Source organism: Musa acuminata, chromosome BXJ3-10 (genome assembly GCF_036884655.1).
Source record: "Musa acuminata AAA Group cultivar baxijiao chromosome BXJ3-10, Cavendish_Baxijiao_AAA, whole genome shotgun sequence".
Taxonomy (NCBI): domain Eukaryota; kingdom Viridiplantae; phylum Streptophyta; class Magnoliopsida; order Zingiberales; family Musaceae; genus Musa; species Musa acuminata.
This window is the reverse complement of record NC_088358.1, coordinates 26,747,453-26,766,971: the sequence shown is the minus strand read 5'-3', so window position 1 is coordinate 26,766,971 and position 19,519 is coordinate 26,747,453. Positions and strand designations below refer to the sequence as shown.

The following is a 19,519-nucleotide window of genomic DNA, read 5'->3' as shown; positions in this document are numbered from 1 at the left end:
GCATGTTTGGTACACTAATTACTCCAAACATACAGTGAATTTGGGAACATTTTGTTTTCAGCCTTTTGCATATATAAACCAACAAAAGCAATATTAATTACACCCTTAAAAGAAGTTAGAGGCAATTAAGAAGCTATGCAATACCTGAAACTTGAATAAGATGCATATATATGTGTGTGTTTCTTTTTGTTGACATCAGTATGCTCATCTTTCAGTGATAGGACTATAATGAACAGATTGTTTCAGTGTCTCCAAATCTCCTTCAGAGAATATTTTTCACATAGTAAGAATGTTATGCAGGAAAATAGTTTTCATGCATAGGGATTTTTAACCTCAGATGAAACATTTGGTCTAAAGTGAGACTTCAAAAGCTTGTCAAGACCATCCAAATTAGCTGCTCTTTTAGTCCAAGAACAAGCCAAAAATCTATGAAACTGTTTAGCAGATACAGTGTCCATTTTGCCAAGGAGAGAGAGAGAGAGAGAGAGAGAGAGAGAGAGAGAGAGAGAGAGAGAGAGGCAGCAGATGTACTCTGAGAGAGAAGAATAGATCAACCAACTAGCATCACCAGATGCATGTAAGATACCAATGGCAAGACTAATCATATCAGCTCTGAAAAAGGACATTTTTTTTTTCCTGATGTGAAGTAACATCAGAAAAGGACATTCTTTTATCCTCCTCTTCTTGCTGCAACAGCTCAAAAAAGGCCAGTATCTGCTCATGGTTGGACAGAGGTTGATGTAAAGGGACACAAGAGACATCCCTTAATCCTCCTTTTGTTGCTGCATCAGTGAACTGCTCTTCTTGATGTGAAATCATTCCTTGTGGACTGTGCATATTGCATGTTCTTGGAGTAGGTGTAAATCCATGAAGTAGAAGATTTCAAAGCCACCCAACTCTTCTCTACTTCTCATTCAAACCAATGGCAAAGAATAGTTAGGTCAAAAACATGCTAAGAAACTCATCGTGTAGTCGAATCTGCTTTCCAATTGGTGCTCGTCTCTGTAGTCACATATCGACTATGACTCCACTGAGCCCACCATGTGAGTTCTCGAGATGGACTAAATGTGTTCTCGTCTCAGAAAAGATGCCACAGGTGTGATGCTTACAAGGTGGGGTTAAACTACAAAATTACATTTCACTGCAGAAAAGAAACAAAGGGAAAGCTTTGATGAACTGATGATGATACCAATAATATGCTTTGGTGGTACATTCATGGATGAAAAGGATGATATAGGGGAGTGAATTGTCTCTATACATGCTGATGAACTGATGAGATTATACTCCTCGAAAGGAGTAGCCTTACAATCAACTCCGATCTACCATTTCAAACTTTCTGCAGCTCAGATCAATAAGAACAATCTCTTTTGCTAACCATTGTAAGCAATTCAGTGACTGCTAGAATTACAAACACAGCAGAAAGAAGAAACAAGAGGAGGCCAAAAGGATGAACGGCTAGCAACAAGCCATGCACGCCAAGTAGCAGAGATCACTGGCTCTTGAAAGCTTGGATCAACAGGGAGAACCCAGGTGTTGCCTGCTGCTGCTCCCTTTGCAGCATCTCGTCCTCCAGCCACAGCCTGCTCTCCGACGTGCTCCTCGTCCGGAACATGAACGCGGCGCAGCCGGAGGAGCTGCCGAACCACCAGTCGTGCACGTCCCACATCAAGTCCACCGGCGACCCGTCGATGAAGATGGTCTGGTTCCCTCGGAAGTTCCACCTGAGGCTCCTCACCTGCACCACCAGTTTCTTGTCGACCGATACCGACAGCTCCGAGGCCTTGGCGTCGCACCTGTCTCCCTTGCACCTGACGGTGATCTCGTGGTCGATCCCACCGTCGCAGAACCGAGCTCTCGTGGAGTGATGTGTTTGGCCGACGACTTGCTCTTTCCTACTGATCATAGAGAACTCCGCAACCGGCAGTGAATCCTCGATATTTCTGATGTAGTCTCTGCTCATATCTCCGAGCAAGAGCGCGAACTCCGAGTTCACGACGATCACGACGTAGAAGCCGTCGATGGGCTCAGGACCCGATCCGTATTTGGCCGAAGCGATGTCCCAGTGGAGCCCAACGGCGTAGCTCCCGGAGACATACGATCGGCTGCCCTTCTTCTTCCTCAGCAACGGGCAATTCATGGCGTCCGGCTCCGACCGGTGGATCGATGGGTTGTCGTCGATGCCAACGGAGAGCATGGGGCCGACGTTCCCCTTGGACCAGGTAACTTTGACGAGGAGCTCCCTTGGCGTGGAGAGCTTCGTCCGGTAGAGGCAGGTCACGGCGCCGAGAGCCGAGGTGGTGTTATCCACCACCGACGAGTTGCAGCTGCTGCTGCTGCTGCTGCTGCTTCCCGAACAAGAGCTGTTGGAAACCTTAACTGCGTGCTCGTTGAAACACGAGGCGAAGGCCTTCATGGCTGGAAGAAGGAAGAGATGACTCGAGAAGAGGTGGCCTTTGTTGGTTCTGCTGTTCATCAGTGTTGTCATGCCGGTCCTTACAACCCAGAGAACCAGAAAAGAAGGGGGAGTTGAATCTGTTGTGTGGAGAGCGTCACAAGAAAGGGAGGAATAAGGGTTGCCGGGGTCAGATATCTCCGCTTGGCTTTCATTGCCAGGTCAGTGAGAATCCAAAGAAAGAATGACTTGAGCAGATCCAAAGTCCTTTTCTCACAGTAACCTCATTTTTTCGGAAAGGTGGGAGAGAAACATACTCTGTTTGGAGGGATAAAAAGCAATGGATAATGTGAGCCGTAGGAGAGGGTGAGACGAAAGGATCAGAAACAAACAGAATGCTCCACCAACGCAAACTCATCACACAGGACGAGACAAAGCGGAGGGAGGGAAATCAGGTGTGGTACCGACTGAAACCTTGGAAACAGCATCGAATGATTTCGATTTGCTGGGTTCTGCCAGGAATCTGATTCGCCATATAGCTCGCGAGAGAGAGTGGATTTGCAAGAACTCTGTTCTTCTGCCAGAGTTCTCTGTTCATTGCGGTCGTCATTGCAGCATTTAATATGAAAACAGCGTGTGCCTGCATGTGAGGATAAGATTTACATGGAGTCAAGTCTGGCGGATGTCCAAGTCGTTCTGAGGATGACAGTTCTACTGCTGCACTTACGGGCACGCTTACTTTCTCCAGTGGCCACGAGGCCTTCTCTCTTCTTCATGTTGGAGCCGGTGGTTCACATGAGAATGCAGCTGGAGACTCGATGGGACCAAATTAAGTGGAGGAATACGAAGGCAAGACAAGATTTTGATGGCAATAAGCATGGCTTAACGCCTTCCAGGAGGACAAAAAAAGGGGATCACAGGTGAACAGTTCGTGGTAACTCACGACAAGTGCGGCCTCACCTGTCTCCTTCGGCGGGGGGTTGACGTTTGTGGGAGACGACGACACCGACTACCTCACCTGTGTGGATCGAGACACGGTTCAGGGGAACGGAGCGATAGGGTCACGGGCGCAGTGGGGTCGATGCCGTTGGGCGAAATGAGACGCCACTCCCATTCCCTGGATCCTGACCTGACCGAGATAGGTGAGCCTCGCCATGGGAAGGAAGTGCAAGATCTCACGCCTTTGACCACCTCGGTCCTCAAAAATCGTGTTTACCGGAGGGAAAATTCGACTGCAATATCTTGTTTTCTCCTCGATAGTACTGTAATCAATTGATACTAATGAGAGCGACAGTGACTTCAATTCCCAATCGTATCGTATAGGAACCTAATCATCATCATCATCATCAACCGTCAATTCTGACAATGCATAAGGCTTCCCTTAACATATAAAATCCGAAAAGACAAAAGATTGTTAGTCACATAATTATCCAAATTAATTAATAATGAAAAAAATGAAGTTATTTCAGAGACAAGAATATTTGTTCAACAAAAATGGGTCAGTCAGAATCAATGAACAAATGGCAGTTTGCTGCCTTCTACTGGTCCCTTTCTCACACTAGTCATCCTCATCCTTCGTTGCCATCCTCTTCCTATGTGAATGCTAGGAAGGGAGTTTCTTCCGCCTGTTTTAGTGACAATGTTGGTCGATCTCAATGTCAACTGGCAGACCATTTCCCTGCTGAATCCTGAAGTAGATATATAAACTTGATCTCAACCACAAGAAAAAATTGCCACAGTTCTATCCTCCCACGAATCTTTCAGGTCAGAAGTTGTTTAATTGCAACCTAAAACCAGAGAGGTAGGCAGATTTAGGTACTACCACACCAATCCTTTTCTACTCTCATTATTGCAGGGAATGGGACCATGGTGGCTATCCTTAATTCCACTTTCAATTTTAGCACAATACTTCTGTTGATGTACAATTCCATGCATTTAATTGGTGAGCCAGAACCAATGTGACATGTCTCCACCAATTACATGTGCAACCCAGCATGTCATAAGAAAACTATTGTATGAGGATATTGTAAGCAGCAAACATGAACTGCAATTTAAGTCTTCACATGATTCAGTTCCATCAGTCTTCACATGTCCATTCAATAACATTATTCAAATTACACAGCTTCAGAAGCCAAATCTCAAACTAGTTGGAGAAGGTGAATCATTAAAATGACAAGTTGCTGAGCAAATCCATTTTGTATTCAATTTTCATATTTCAGAATGCATGGGCTGGTGACTCTGAGAGAGAGAGAGAGAGAGAGAGAGAGGCAACATGCTGCTCCCACAGCCAAGCTCAGATAGAGAGAGAATTGCATAAGCCAACATCGTTATATCACATCAATTTCCAATTTTACTACTACTAGTCTAAAGTCAATGCAATGATTTCAGTGGATGTAAAGATATGGAAATTGTGTTTCCATATTGCTAACAGTTATTGATCCATTTAGATCAATGTAGGAGAATGCTAATTCTCTGAGATAATCTACAATCAAGGTTTCTATTCCTGAACTTATAATTCTTAAATTTGGGAAAGACTAATGAAGGGGCTACTCATAGAAAAAGCCAAGGGTGAAAAAAGCCCCTAAGAATTTGCTTTAAGATTTTTTTTGCATTTCTTTAAACCTTTACTGTAAGCTCTGCTGAAATTTTATGAAGGCTAACATATACAAGATTTTGAATGTTCAAGTTGAAATTTCTGCAACAAGAACTCAAATAATAACTGGCATGGACAGATAAGTTATAAAGTTATAAACGTAAAAGACAAGTTAACATCCTACAAGGGATATCATAAGTATAAACCATAACAAGATTTAGAAAGAACATAAGACTCGGAATAAACACTTGGAATAGTGATTCATTCTTTTGTTTCTAAAGCTGATCATGCAGATCAGATAATGTTAGATTTGTTTACAGACCAAATAAATTGGAAACAATGTTGACTGAGAAAAGTGCTTCACGTTTGATTGTTCATTTGTTCTGTTATTCTTAGTAATCGTATTCAAATTTTGATGTTGTTTCTATTGATCAGTGCATAAAAAATGCTATTTAATGAATAAAAAAAGTCTTTCTCTGACTATGCTTTGAGTTGGCTCAAAAACTGATATACCCAAGTCCACATTCTTCTTTTTTATTGGGAGATATGATTCAAGAAACCTAACACTTCAGCTACAACATATATTATAGTATTAAATGCAGTGGGGCTTCTAAAAGCTACAGCAGGTTTTGGCCACATTGCAAATTTAGGATCTTTCCTCGAAGATGTACAAGGTTGATTTCCGACTTTTTTTTTTCCTTTGCTGGACTATATTTACAGCGATTGTGCTTGTCAGTGTCAGAAAAAAGGAATTAAGATGAAAATTAAAAGACTGCTTCATTTTTGCAAAAAGGCTAACAACTAACATCTAAGGTGACATTTTGTTTTATGATGGCAGTGTGCATGCTTGTCGGTGAATCCCATAAAGAATGAAGATCCATATGCTATAACCAGCATAGCAAAAGATTATAATTTCACTATCATAAGGGATCGATGGTGGAACAACAAACCTGTCAACTTTTCTGGAAGATTTGCTAAGACAACCTCGTTAGGAGCCCACTATGATAGTTGGTAGGTCCTACTTTGAAGCATGCCACAGATTTCTCAATTTGATGGTCAGCACAACTGCTTCAGCCTTCAGGTGATAGATCTTCCTGGTTAGTTCCCGTTAGCTGACATGATGGCCTACTCTTTTCTTGCTTCTGCTGCAGCAATCTTCTTGTTCCTGGGTGCTTTACTCGCTGGGAAGTGGAATCTTACATAGAGGGGCTTTGGTGCTCTTGTTCTTTGATCAAATCCTCTCACACACACAAATCCTGCAAGATATTATTTTTTCCAGGAAAGGACTTTTTATGAGAACCAGAAAACAACTATCATTATATTCTTCCTGGCAGGAAGAAAGATTTCAAGAAAGGAAAATAATAAAACAATCAGAACGAGAGAGATTCAAGGATGTAGTATACAGCTTTTTACATCAAAATAGAAAGACAACCTGGCTCTGGTTTCAGTAAAGAAATTTTAAGCAGTGAAAATATTTCCTCGCATGAAAATTGAATAACAACAATAAATTCCTTGTGAAAATCACAATCAGAGGAACGTACAGTTTGAAATCATTCATAGTCAGCATCATCAAACAATGTTATTCACAATGTAGTAAATTGTTAGATAGCAAGAAAAAAAGATTAGCTCATCGCATACCTCTCCAAAAGCATTGTTGTATTTCTTGAGTTGTTAGACCTAACAATTGCAGATAGTTAGGTGTTAGCAACTACTTTAGTGATAACATGTTCAGAATTCTATAGAATGTAGAATGAGTCGATCCTGCACCCTTAAATATCGTTGGTACTGAGGTGCCAAAATAAACTGTCCTCCTTGGCAAGTTCCATATCCACTCCCTAGGAACATCAATTGGGTTACAACTGGTATCATGATCAGCAAATACCTGAATTAGATAAATGTTATTAGTCTCTATAGTCAAAAGAAGACAAATACCATAAAGGATAATTGAATAAAAATCTATAGAAGTCATCAGCACCTGTACCAATATAATGATATACTTACCTCGTTAACTTGAAAATAGGTGCCGTTAAGTGGAAAGCTTCCTCTCATTGCTGTTCGACATGGAATCTGCTTTTAGTAATATTTCAAGCAAGATTAGGTTCCCGATGTTCTTTATAAATAAATTTCATTGCATATTCTTATTTTCTTTCACTTTGGTAATTGATAAATTTTATTTTTGATATTTTATATTTCATCAAAAGAAATGATCGAGAGGAAGAGGTAAACATTACCAAAATAGTCCCCCTAACTGTTTGTGCCTCTGCTTCTCGTATGCTATTGCAAGCAAAACAAGTTTTCCTGTCACATAACTTGCCCATTTCTTGGGAGTTGCAGAATGCCTCTGGTGGTTCAGTTGATTGTGCCGTCTCACCTTATTAATGTTCCATGGAATTTTCAGTAAGATTTTAAACATTCTCCAAATCACAAATATTACCCAGCAAAGCTTCTTGCCTGGGCTCCATATAGCCAGGAGATACGATGATGGATCGTCAGGTTCTCTTTGATCCAACTATTAATATTAGAAAAAAGAATCAATAATGATCATTCTTTAAAAATAAACTTATTGTTTGATAAGGTAACTCACTCCTTCCAACAAAGGGTGTGAATCTGGAAGTTCATATCTGTAATGAATAAATTAATGAGTTAGCCCATGTTAACAACAAACAAGGGAGAACTTTGATGACCAATTTTAACACATTATTACCAGAAAAAAAGATCCTGTCATGATTAACTTTCAGATGAGACATTTATAAGAAAACAGGATAGCAGGTACATACACATGGTGCTCTGTTCGTAGGCGGCTGACATTCTTGAGCTTTGGCATCGGAATAGAAGCGGCTTCTGGATTTCTTACCATTAAAGCTTTTGATATATCACCACCATTAGCTTTCAAATATTGTCCTTGCATGTAACACTGTAGGTTTTGTGTGAACTCTTCAAAATTTAGCTTAATTTCAGGAATTTCATCAGGATTTTCATAAATGATATCTTCAATTGCACTTTCTTCTGTTGTTATTTCTTCAGCTTCAGGCGTTGATGGTTCTTCAACAACAGGCTCACAACTACTGTAGCAATTTATTTCCTTTGGGTTTCTATTGACCTCAAATTGAGGTAGCTGCAGCATTTGCAAATCTGTTGTACAATTGATTTCTGAGGCAAGAGGCATCGTTGAAATCACTAAATTTTTCTCCTCTGGTCCTGGAAGTGCTAATCTTGCGCTGCATCATTGAGTGGTGCATATCCAATAATCATATATCCAGCAATGATATATACTGTACAAGTACTTTCTGTTTCAACATCATGTACACAAGCTAAAAGTGTGATGGCAATAGAGTTCAAGTTAAAGATTACTTAGATATTAGATTTTTATTTGATTGAAGGAAGCCAATGCTAAAAAAAATGTAGATGCTACTGTTCATATTATTTTCACATGAACTGATAAAATGAAAGATTAAAGGTTTCAATTGCTTTTATATCCAGGTGAGTAAAAATTAAATGAATATTGATCAAATTGGAAAAACTGTTTTGCTTTGGCTACTAGTGTCCTACTTTAGGTTGATATTGTCAAAGCACTCACACAAAAGTTTAATTTGTCTCCATAATGATTTATATGCACCCAATACGTAGTGATACATCATCTTCACAAAGTGATTTAAACCCCACATAGAATATATCATGCATTGGCGGGAACCTCAAACTGGACCCTTTTTCGAGAGTGTATATATATATATACACACACATACATATACATAAGTATAGTAATAAACCTGGCAAATGCACTTGCAAAATGTTTGCACTCTGCCCTCATTGGACAAGCGTTGCAGTTTGGCTTGCTTTTTGTACAAAAAACCTGCATAGAACTCATTATATGTAAACAATTAAAATAATTAAATATGCATATTTTATCAAGACATGTTCTGGTTAGGGATACCTTTCCGAATGTAATCATTTGATAGTGTAGCTCATACCTACAAAAAGTAATAATAATTACAAACAAAGAAATTTTCAAAATCATTATCTGGTGCAAATGTCTTTTATAAGTAACATTTTCAATGACAAAATTCACAGAAGGATTCTAAAACTTACAAAGTTCGCTGGTCAAGCTTACATAGGCGAGGCCAAAGGTACTTCTGAATGGTCTCCAACATGGGATATCTTTGAAACAATGAAGAAAAAATAAAGTTATTTCTGTTCATTTAAACACTTACACCTTTCCTTAATCATCATCATCGTTAACAAGATACTTACAGCTCTAATAAATGCAACTGTAGGGACTCAGGCAAGGGTTGTAGTGGAACCCATCCCAGTCTCACACATATTCGGCCAACATTTGTGTCAACCTTTGTTGATCATATAGGAAACTGATGCCATGATATGACCTAAAATTGATTAATTCTTTAGAGAAGTACATTAAGAGAGTAAACTTACTGGGAAGGCCAGATGCTGGAGAGTTAAAAGGCGCACACATTCAACACTTTTAAGTCCCAGTCCTCGTATGCTCAGGAGGTAGTCCCTGTAAATAGTAAAAGTTACAATCTGTGTGACTTTTTTAGCACAATAAATATGCTAATAACTGAGTTAAATCAGATCCTTAATAATGACTATTCTATTTATACAAACATCATTTATCTTCATTTTACTTTGCTATATTCTGACTACGAAAGTTGATAATCTCCTTCAAAGTGTTAAAATTTGAGAAATTATTCAAATTTCCATTGCATTGACTCCAAAAATTTAGATAGGACTAGTGTCTGCCGTACCGAAGCGTACCAGCCATACCGGGCGGTACGTACCGGTCCGCCAGGTACTCGGTACGCGGACCGCCCTGTACCGCTACAGTGCTACAGTGCTGTACTTTAGTACTGCCACAATGCTACAGTAATACACTGTAGCACTGCTACAGTATCGGTATACCAGGGTGTACTGCTCGGTACGCCCTGGTATACCGCCCGGTACACCGGTACCGTACCATACCGAGCTCGGGTCGAAACTCCAGTATGGTACAGTACGACGGACCTTGGATAGGACTATAATAAAAATAATCACAAGCAAGAAGTTGCCACTACATTTCCTTTGGAGCAATTTCATTCATGTCCACATTGCACTAGAAAGACACACACACACATACATATAAAACTTTTCCACTACCTGAAATTTTATGAATTAACGAAAAGTACATACAAAACTTTTCCACCTTTTTGTCTGGAATTTAAAATGTTACCGACAGGATTGATAAATGTGAATGTTCCTCACTATCATGAGTCATTCTGAGTATAGCAGACAAATATTGGAAATGCTAATCTTACTTTGCTTGGTCCGGTTCAATTTCCTTTAACCATTCAAGGTCAATGCTACCATGATCTTTCACCAGTCTATTGAGAAAATCCTGCAAATAGAAATAAAAAAGTGGATAGCCACTACCTGAAATGTCCAAGTATATGGAAAGTGTTTAATCTGATCTCAATATGATTGCAGATAGTTTAAAGTGCAGCAGAATGTGTAAAAACATTGAATATGATTCACCTAAAAACTGAGCAGAGAAAAGCAATCACACAGTTACTTGATAGATTCATATTCATATATCTAAAAGCTTGATTTATTGAACCTTTTTTATATCATAAAAAAATATATTCTGATATTGAAAATCTATGTAAATAAAGATTTTGATTGCTATTGAATCAGGAGTTCTCCAAACACCTCTGACTGCATCTACTTTGTCAATCTTAAATAGATAAAAGAACAATATATCTACCATGTAGATCACGAGGAGTATAAATATGATGCATATTTTCCATCAAAGTGTTATCTATATGTCACATACTTAATGCCCAGGAACTGCATGGAACAGCACAAGGCATTTACAAAATCTATACACCAACTTAGAATAATTGAGGGATTAAATTAAAAAAAGAATTGAGGCATAAAGTTTCGCTATCCACAGATTAAAGACTATTTTACCATACATCACTATTCTTTATCCTAAGTGAGGAAAAATCATACTACCGGAGCTACGGTTCAGTCAGCATACAGCAAGAGTGTTATTAACATAGGCAACACTTTTCCGATTTATTTTACCCAATTTCTGAAAACAAAGAAAAGAAATATCTTATCTTGAGGATGCTTAAACTATAAGTTAATCGACATTGTATTATTCATAAGTGTAATTAGATAAATTGTTGTAATGGTAGTCGTTCAGTGACACAATTCTGAACCAGGCTGCAGTGATTTGATAATTTATCTCAAGATTTTGCTTTCTCAAGAAGTAACCCAGATAGTGTCGTCCAAAATTATGAAAATATGATTTGCTTCAATGTACCTTGATCCGCGCTGCTAGCTTGTTGTTCATTCCTCGCTCTCTAATGGTTTCAGATATCTCATTTACCTCTGCACACCTTACTGCTTCCCAATCAAGTGAGTCCAATGTATCCCTAGTTCTCTCTTTTCTGGTGCCATTTTGATGAATGTTTTTTCTCAGGATGTCCCAGTCATAGGCTCCCTTTCTTTCAGTATTATCTTTTATTTTTTTCTCTTTCAATTCAACTTTTGTTGTTTCATCTGAAACTATCTGCAAATTGCATGCCTCATCCTCTAAAATTGTTTTGACTTCATCAGATACTTCCAATTGATTTCTTTGTTTGCTATAAAAGTTCTGAATATTTTGCTGAGTACCAAAATTCTGCATTTGAGCTTGAATTATACCAGTGCATTCAGTCTGGAACTTTGCATTTTCTCTTTGCTGTATTTCGATTGTATCCTGATTTTTTACATGTGTGTACGTCTGTGTAATGGAGTTGCTTATTGAGGCCTCTTTTTCCTGTTTCTGAAAGTCACTATGACAAAAAAATTGCTTTCTAGTGCATGCTTCTGCTTCTGAGCTAGTAACTGGCTGCAAAAGACACTTGCTTATTGATGCAGAATCATCTTCAAGTTTATTTCTGGGAATGAATGCCAACTTCTGCTGAACAATAACTTCAGCTGTTGTGACTGCTGAAGAATCACCTGTAGAATCAAATATTTTGTCTCCATTTGCATTTATCATCAAAGAATAATTTAATCTGCATTCATGACTTGCTACAGTTGCACTCCCCATATCCACCAATTCAGATCTTGAGGATTTGTTGAAACAATAAGGCATAGCAGGAGAAGTTGACATGCCTAGGTTGCATGATGGATCTAAGAGTGATGTTTTCTTTTCTGAAACATTATCTGTACATTGGCAAATTCCATCTTGAAAATTTTCTGGTAGAATTTTCTCTGCCATCTGCAAAAGCTTTGTGAATGAACTCGAAGAACCTACACAGTTGGGCATACTTCCAGTCATTATATCTTCTACTTGGAAGTTTGAAAGCGAGTTTAATTCAATCTGGTCAGTTGTCAGAACTTGGTTTTCTGAGGGGTTTTTAGATGTAATGATATAGTTTCTTAATGAAGCCACATCATTCAATGCCCATCTATCTTCAGCTTTTGTTAAGCCTTTACTTCTCATCATTGCAACTGTGATATCTAAGCTGTTATTAGGTGATTTACAACCAACTACTGCTTCATGCATGTCAACACATTTTCTGGAACAGTCAGCACTGTCACCTCTAGTGTTGTAACCAAATGATTCATTACTGTTAGAGCTTTCATTTTCTCCCATTATCACGTGAGAATTTACGCAACATGACTCTTTGCTCAACATATGATCTTGCAATTTGCTGGAGTATTTGAGGGATGCAGTGCACCCTTCTTGAACTTCCGTACATGTGCGTCTCTTTTCCTCATGAGGTTTTGCATTGTTTCTACTCAATTTTGAAGGAAATCTTGCAGCAAGTGCCATGAAGGCAGAGCTGTGAAAATTAATAAACTGTTAACAAGCAAAATCCAATGAGCAAGCTCAGCATACTGTCTAAATATTTCTGCATATTATCATTACAGAATAAATCAAATAGTTCATCATACCTTGAGAGATGATCTGAAACATTTTGTGTAAGAAAAACACCAACAACTGAGTCAACAACCGATCCTTTCCACTTGGAAAAACGCCTATCTCCTGCACAAACACATAAAAACAGAAAAGTGGATATTTAGTATGAAGTAGATTGCTTGGTTGAGACTTAGGGGGCAGCAAGCTACAGACAGATACAAGAGCATTTCTTCTAGTTCTTGCCAGTCTATATTAAAAATGACCATGAATATATATATATATATATATATATATATATATATATATATATATATATATATATGGATGCTTTTTCATTCAAATTATTGTTTTATCTTTTACTTAGGGAACAGTTTCTCCCCTAACTAATTTTTATTATGGTATTACCAGCCTTCTTGGGTCTAGATAACTTGCACAATAAAAGTCTGAAGCAATTTTCAACAAGCCATCCTAATTTTCCAGAAGTGCATATTGATACTCCAGATGTCTAAAATGAATATTTCTATATACAGGAAAAAGATTCATCATATTTACAACATTTAAGAATTTTATTTATGTCTGAACTATAAGTTGACTAGAAATAAAATTTTCACCATGATGCTGACTAAATTTCATCACAATGAATTACTGATAACACCCTCAGACATTATCAGAAAGCATTAATACTTCAGAGGCCTGAATGGTTCCATAAGAAATGCCTCTGGTCCCCACAAGTACTGGCTATGTCTTGGAGTCATTTCTTGTGTCATATTCCTGGCCACAACATTTACCAAAAAGTAAATATGAAATGTTGACTCCCAACTTCTAACATAAATATGGTGAGACGGACTTGCATGGAAAGATGGTTCTGCTTTATGGCAATTGAATTGTTATCAGATGAAGGTATGATTAGTTGATTGTTGAACATCATGATTCCTAACTACTTGGATCATGATTAGGTTGGACTAATTTAATTAGTTGAAAATGTTACAGCAAAAATAAAAATAAATTGCATATAATATATATATATATATATATCTATATATATATCTATATCTATATCTATATATATATATATATAGGATAACCAATCGTTGAGAAACTTGTTGTATCAAGTAATTAATGGAAAAAGAAGCATTAACCTTGGACTAGATGCATCCGAGCAATGAATGAATCTACACGTCCATGGAAAACATTCCTTTCTTCTTCCCAATGCTTCTCCTTTTCACTATCATTTTCCACCACGCTATCATTACCTCCTGTTCCCATCAAAAGATTCCATACTCTAAATGTTTCTGCATCCAGATCAACCTTGGGGCGAGGGCGTCGTTTCTTGGCAAGCTCAAATTCTCCCTTATATGGAACTATTACACCACCTCCATCATAAGGAACAATAGCATTTTTAGCTTTTTCCCTTGTATCCTCGTGGATCTCATCTAAAGTTATATGTCTAAGCTTTTCAATTATATCATCCAGAGGATCTCCAAATGGTTCTAATGCTCCTGACATTAAGTTGTAAGCAACTGAATTATGAAAACTGCTGCCATTTTGACATTGATAACTAATATTGGTATGAGAAATATTCTCATTGCAATCTCCTGGAATTAATACTCTAAAATCAGGAATCTTCTGTACTAGAGAATAGTCAAAATTACATGAAGCTATCTTTTGTCCTTGCAGACCTACTTGGTCAGTACTCAAGGACTGGGTATTGGCCACCGTAGCTTCTTCCTTCTTTGTGTGCCTTTTTGGTTTTATCTCATTGCTGGTGCTTATAACATGGGCATCCTTGGAATTTTCAGTCTTAAAAATCTCATCTTTCTGACAATCATTTCCTCTATGTGGCTTCATTGGACTCGATACTTGGTAAATGCCTGTATGACTGCAATCAGATTGCTTCAGAGGAGTTGTACAGATGGCATCAATAATGGAACATACAGAGTCTAATTCATGGCTCTGAACTTTTACATCTGATCTCTGTTTTTCTATTTTATCAAATGCTAATATATGTTCCAAAGTTTGCTGTTCCTCAAGGGCCATTGGAGTATTATTCACCACTCTATGGTTTGCTCTCCAAGTGCTGACGTGCCTGGACTCCCCTTCTGAAGTATCTGATGTAAACCCATCCGGATTGTTTCCTGTTCTCTTCTTCTTGGACCTTGTAGGTAAGAATAGGTCATGGTCGCTCATTCTATGGCTTTCACTTAGTTGGCTGAACCCACCAATGGTATGAATGAATTCTCTGTAATCCCAAATTGGCACATCTTGGACAACATTATTATCTCTTTTTCTCCCTTTTAGTACCATAATTGAGCCACTGAGATCAATTGTCATTCCACTCACTGGGTTCTCTATCATTGCTTGAGATTGCAGATCAGGCTGCATGGTGGAATGAAGACATGAATCAAGAGTTTGAGGTGGCGCACAATGCTTGAATGCTATGGCTGCTCCTGGACAAGCATCTCTTGCTCCCATTGATTCCGAATCAAAGTTCAGACGTCGTCTGACTGATTTTCCCCTGTTTGTACCATCAAGCACAACATTATCCACTAATATGCTGGATGAGGCATCAGACGAACTTAGTACAATTTTTTTACGCACATACTTCCTCTTACCAGTTGAACCTTCTTCTTTCATCTTTGCCACCTCAGGTGTCACAAGCTTAGGAGTTCTTGGTTTTGGTGTTCGGGTTGGCTTGCCTTCTTTGATGACCTTGGGCCTGTGCTTTTTCCTTTTGGGTTTCTGCTGTGGGGTTTTATTGAAATCTACACCTTGAATTTCTAGGTTGTGCTTCTCAATATTCAGTGGCTGAGCATCTTGCTCTGTAACAACAACTGCTCTCACTTCATTTTGCACTTGTTCAGAGGGCATGACTTGATATGGCAGGGCAAACTCTGATGACGATGGCATTATCAAGTCTGAAGAAGTCAATACTACATGCTCAGAAGATGATGGCACGGTGAGGTTCAAGAAGCTTGGATACACCTTCTTCACTACTGGAGTTTGCCATTTCTCTGACTCGTTCTCCAATGTGTTTCCTCCTGTAACTCTTTCCTGTACAAAACCGGTCACTTCTTGGTGAAGACATTCTTGTAAGAACTTGTTCTTCTCCATAGTTTCAGGTGTCAATGGAGATGGCATTGCATCAGTCACACCCGTGGTTATTATTTTCTCTGAAAGCAAACAAATGTTTGGAATTAAAAGACTGCCTGTTTCAACAGGGAATACTTAAGAAAAGGAGAAGGTAATGGAAAAACGTCAAAAAGAAAGGAAATCTTGGCGATTGATAGCCGAATGTACGCCATCAGACCATAGAACGGGAAAAAGACTCGCTCTTAGATTTTGGTGTCCGTGGGTTGGTACCATTGGAAAGGCTTGGATTTCGGAGCATCATCGCATTCAATGACAATTGATTTGGATGAACAAGCGTTTCTTGGCCTTCACCGATCTGTGATTGCAAAAGGAGTGCGAAAAACGGGTTCCTGCTCGCAGTTGTATCATCGTTTAATTCCATAGGGTTCGAGCAAGGATTCCATCTCCATCCTCCTCCTGCAGCATTGAATGTCATCATGCTCGGTCTGGCGTTGTGACTGCTACCAGCAGAAGAGCTGGAGCTGGGGAACGCTGTACCCTGGGAAGCGGTCTCTTGGAAGAGCCCGCCACCACAAGTCCCCGTGGAAACCTGCACGGTTTCGAGACAGTTTGACGCGGTTGATTTAGGGTTCTGCTGGTCATTGTCAGGGACGAAGTGTCTTTGCGTGGGAACTGGCTTCGCAGGCGTAGCGGGAAACCAAGAAGACGGAATCTTGAAATCTTTCTGCTGCTGCTGAAGAGGAACTCCTCGATTGAACTCCATTCTCAAGCCGACGAAGCTCGAAACCTTCTATCTCGACGATCGTCTACGTCCACGTCTGCGGCGAGGCGATCAACCCAAATCTTTCCGGTAATAACATCGGCGATAAGATTCTGGCTTCCCCACGCCGTCACCTGTTCCAGCTCCGGTCCCCATTGTTCAATACAACCCTCTCATAAGATCTGCATCATCTCTGCCTCCTTCATCCGGAAGATATGCCCTGAATCACCGCTAAAGAGGTTGGAAAGAGGAGCTTCTCCCCCTCAATGCTTCAGTAATTCAAGGGGATCGGCAGCCAAGAAAAGCAGGAAGAAGGAAGCAAGAAGATCACGCCTTGATCCTGACATCACCACCTGCACTAAAGATTAACCAAGAAGGCAAATGGGGGAACTTAAACATCTTGAGCAAGAACCGGAGCACAAAGAGAGCGGGTTTTGACTACTTTCTTTCACCGGGGACAACAAGAGAAGAAAGATCGTTGTTCGCAGAAAGAGAAGCGATCAAAGAACGAAAACAATCAGAACAGTGAGGTGCTGACGGAAAGCTCACTCCTTTCTTTCACCGGGGATGCCATCCGTGAAGGGGAAGAGGACGAGGAACGGATTGCAGCTTGAAGCAGCGGAGAAAAGGGAAAGGAAGTCGACGAATGCTGCTCATCCTGGTCTTCATCAGTTCCGTTTTGCTCCTTTTCTCGCTCCGTCTCTCTCATCGTTCTTGTCGCTTTGTCATGCGAAGCAATACGAGAACAGAAACGACCGAAATAGCTGCGATCGCCGAAGGGAACGCATGGATGCTTCCGCGTGTGAAGAGATAAAATGTAAAACATTTCTCCCACGCAATAATGGACTCGCGCCCTTACCTCGCTCGTTCTTGTCTTTCTTTCGGGTCCCACATATAGGGAGCAGTTCTGTTGTGGGTCAATCGGGTAATAAAAAAAAAGGGGCGGGGGAGGCGAGATGGACGCGGCCACACGTGCGAAATGTCACGGAAGGATCGGACGAGCGACGCGGCGCGTGCGGGAGTGTGCCTTGGAGCCCACGGTGGCACGCTTTGTGGGGAGAAAGGTGGCTTCCGCCCATCTCCTTCGTTTCTCTCAGTCCTTACCATTTGCACGCGTCCGGAGCGCACGTGTCCAGCAGAGACGGCGGCAACGTGTCCACCCACACGTGTCATTCTAGCAACGACGGCTAGCCGCATTATAGAGAATTGAAATCCACATTAATATTTCATAATTCATATATATATATATATATGAGAATATGTTGCACAAGTCAAAATGATAATTGAAATCAATTGGGACATCCTATGATGCGACAAATCCAAGCTCGTTAATCTAAGATATAATGATAATAATCTAGCATTTAAACTGATAATCTATCAAAGACCCTATGATACTATTTAGTAATCGAGAATATTATATGATGATGTGGTATGATATTTAATAATCCTTCTAATATTTGAGTTTTTATAGGACCGAACATTATCTCAAATGAGAGAATGGTAAAGATGATGGAGAATAAAACCACTCGGACTCTTTACTAATTAAGAGTTTCTCTCTTCACCTTTGAGCTTATGAAATTTATTATCTCACAGAAAATATTGATCAATGCGACGAAGATTTTTAGTATAATGAAGTAAAGAAATGAATATGATCGATTCCATCTATTTTTATTATTATTTTATATATCAAAAAATATATAATTTTAGTTATCTGTGCATGTTGCATGTGCATCCATCCTATCTATCCATTGTATGACATATAGTACGATAAAGTTAGAAATAATAATGTTCCAATTATTTGATGTCAGTCTGTTTGATTCGTATTGGTGGAAGATTTGTGTACTAGATAAAAATAAAAAAAGTAAAATTGTTATCTATTGGGCCCACATAAGGATGAGGTCATATGATAATAACCTTTTTGAAAAGGTACATATCCTATATAATATATTAATTAAAGTATCAAGTGTGCAAATTTTTTAATTTTTTAAATAATATCTTTTAATTTAAAAATATTTATCATAGTATTTTTATTTGACTTATTTATATTTTTAAATATTATTTATGATTTTTATTGAGATATCAAAGACGCTATAAATATTGTTGAGAAATATTATAAGTGATATCATTTGTATATTTTTTATTGTCGTTACTTATGGACCGTTATGATATCATATTTTTAAAACTTAGGCATTAATTTGGTTGAGTTCAAAAGTCTTTTTTTTTCACTTAGGTAATATTTTTAAATTATTATCAATATATATATATATATATATTTGAATCAGATATATCAAACTGTTTCTAGTATGTTTTGATTCTATTTGAATCATTTAAAATATTTTTAAGTAGACATTATAATATTTTTATCATGATGAATAAAATATTATAATATATTATAACATGTCAGAACACTGTAATAGATGAAAAAAAAAATTGAGGAAAATTTTGAGTAATTTTCAAATTAGGAACATTGTTTGGAAAAAAAAGTAAAAGAAGGAATGTCGATTAAAAAAACATAAAATATGAATATTTTTTAAATAATATCATAAATTTGATTATATCTTTTAATAATTATTAACATAATATGCACAATCTTAATAGAATAAGCACAATATAGCTAATCATCCATTCATACAAAGACCTCCTATGGTCTTAGAATTCTTAGTATAGTATGATCTATAAACCATTTTATTTTGTTGGATTTATGTTGATTTGATGAGTACCTCAACTTGTTCGACGTTGGAAATCATTTTCTTTTAAGTTACGAGAAAATGGATCAAA

At 38.6% G+C, this 19,519-nt stretch overlaps 2 protein-coding genes across 7 annotated transcripts; both read right to left on the bottom strand.

Annotated features, from left to right (window-relative positions):
* Positions 1-1,346: 1,346 nt before the first annotated feature.
* On the bottom strand, positions 1,347-2,982 carry LOC135650879 (uncharacterized). The gene has a single exon (XM_065170532.1). It carries the CDS (start codon positions 2,483-2,485, stop codon positions 1,490-1,492), a length of 996 nt encoding a protein of 331 aa, XP_065026604.1. The 5' UTR covers positions 2,486-2,982; the 3' UTR covers positions 1,347-1,489.
* Positions 2,983-3,803: 821 nt separating this feature from the next.
* On the bottom strand, positions 3,804-17,477 carry LOC103968342 (DNA glycosylase/AP lyase ROS1). Of its 6 annotated transcripts, XR_010501518.1 has the most exons (20): positions 17,291-17,477; positions 16,252-17,094; positions 14,031-16,061; positions 12,927-13,017; positions 11,302-12,814; positions 10,292-10,371; positions 9,414-9,498; positions 9,234-9,325; positions 9,072-9,140; positions 8,917-8,953; positions 8,753-8,835; positions 7,763-8,203; positions 7,570-7,606; positions 7,437-7,494; positions 7,217-7,356; positions 6,987-7,052; positions 6,753-6,867; positions 6,624-6,662; positions 5,936-6,241; positions 3,804-4,179 (listed from the first exon to the last, which is right to left on the bottom strand). XR_010501518.1 is itself a non-coding variant. In XM_065169682.1 (19 exons), exons 2-19 carry the CDS (start codon positions 16,742-16,744, stop codon positions 6,111-6,113), a joined length of 5,601 nt encoding a protein of 1,866 aa, XP_065025754.1. In that variant the 5' UTR covers positions 16,745-17,099; positions 17,280-17,477; the 3' UTR covers positions 4,208-6,110. The 6 variants fall into 6 exon arrangements, 5 of the variants coding, with proteins under 5 accessions (XP_065025757.1, XP_065025754.1, XP_065025755.1 ...); XM_065169682.1 differs by lacking the exon at positions 3,804-4,179 and having other exon boundaries at positions 4,208-6,241; positions 16,252-17,099; positions 17,280-17,477; XM_065169683.1 differs by lacking the exon at positions 3,804-4,179 and having other exon boundaries at positions 4,208-6,241; positions 16,252-17,099.
* Positions 17,478-19,519: the final 2,042 nt, after the last annotated feature.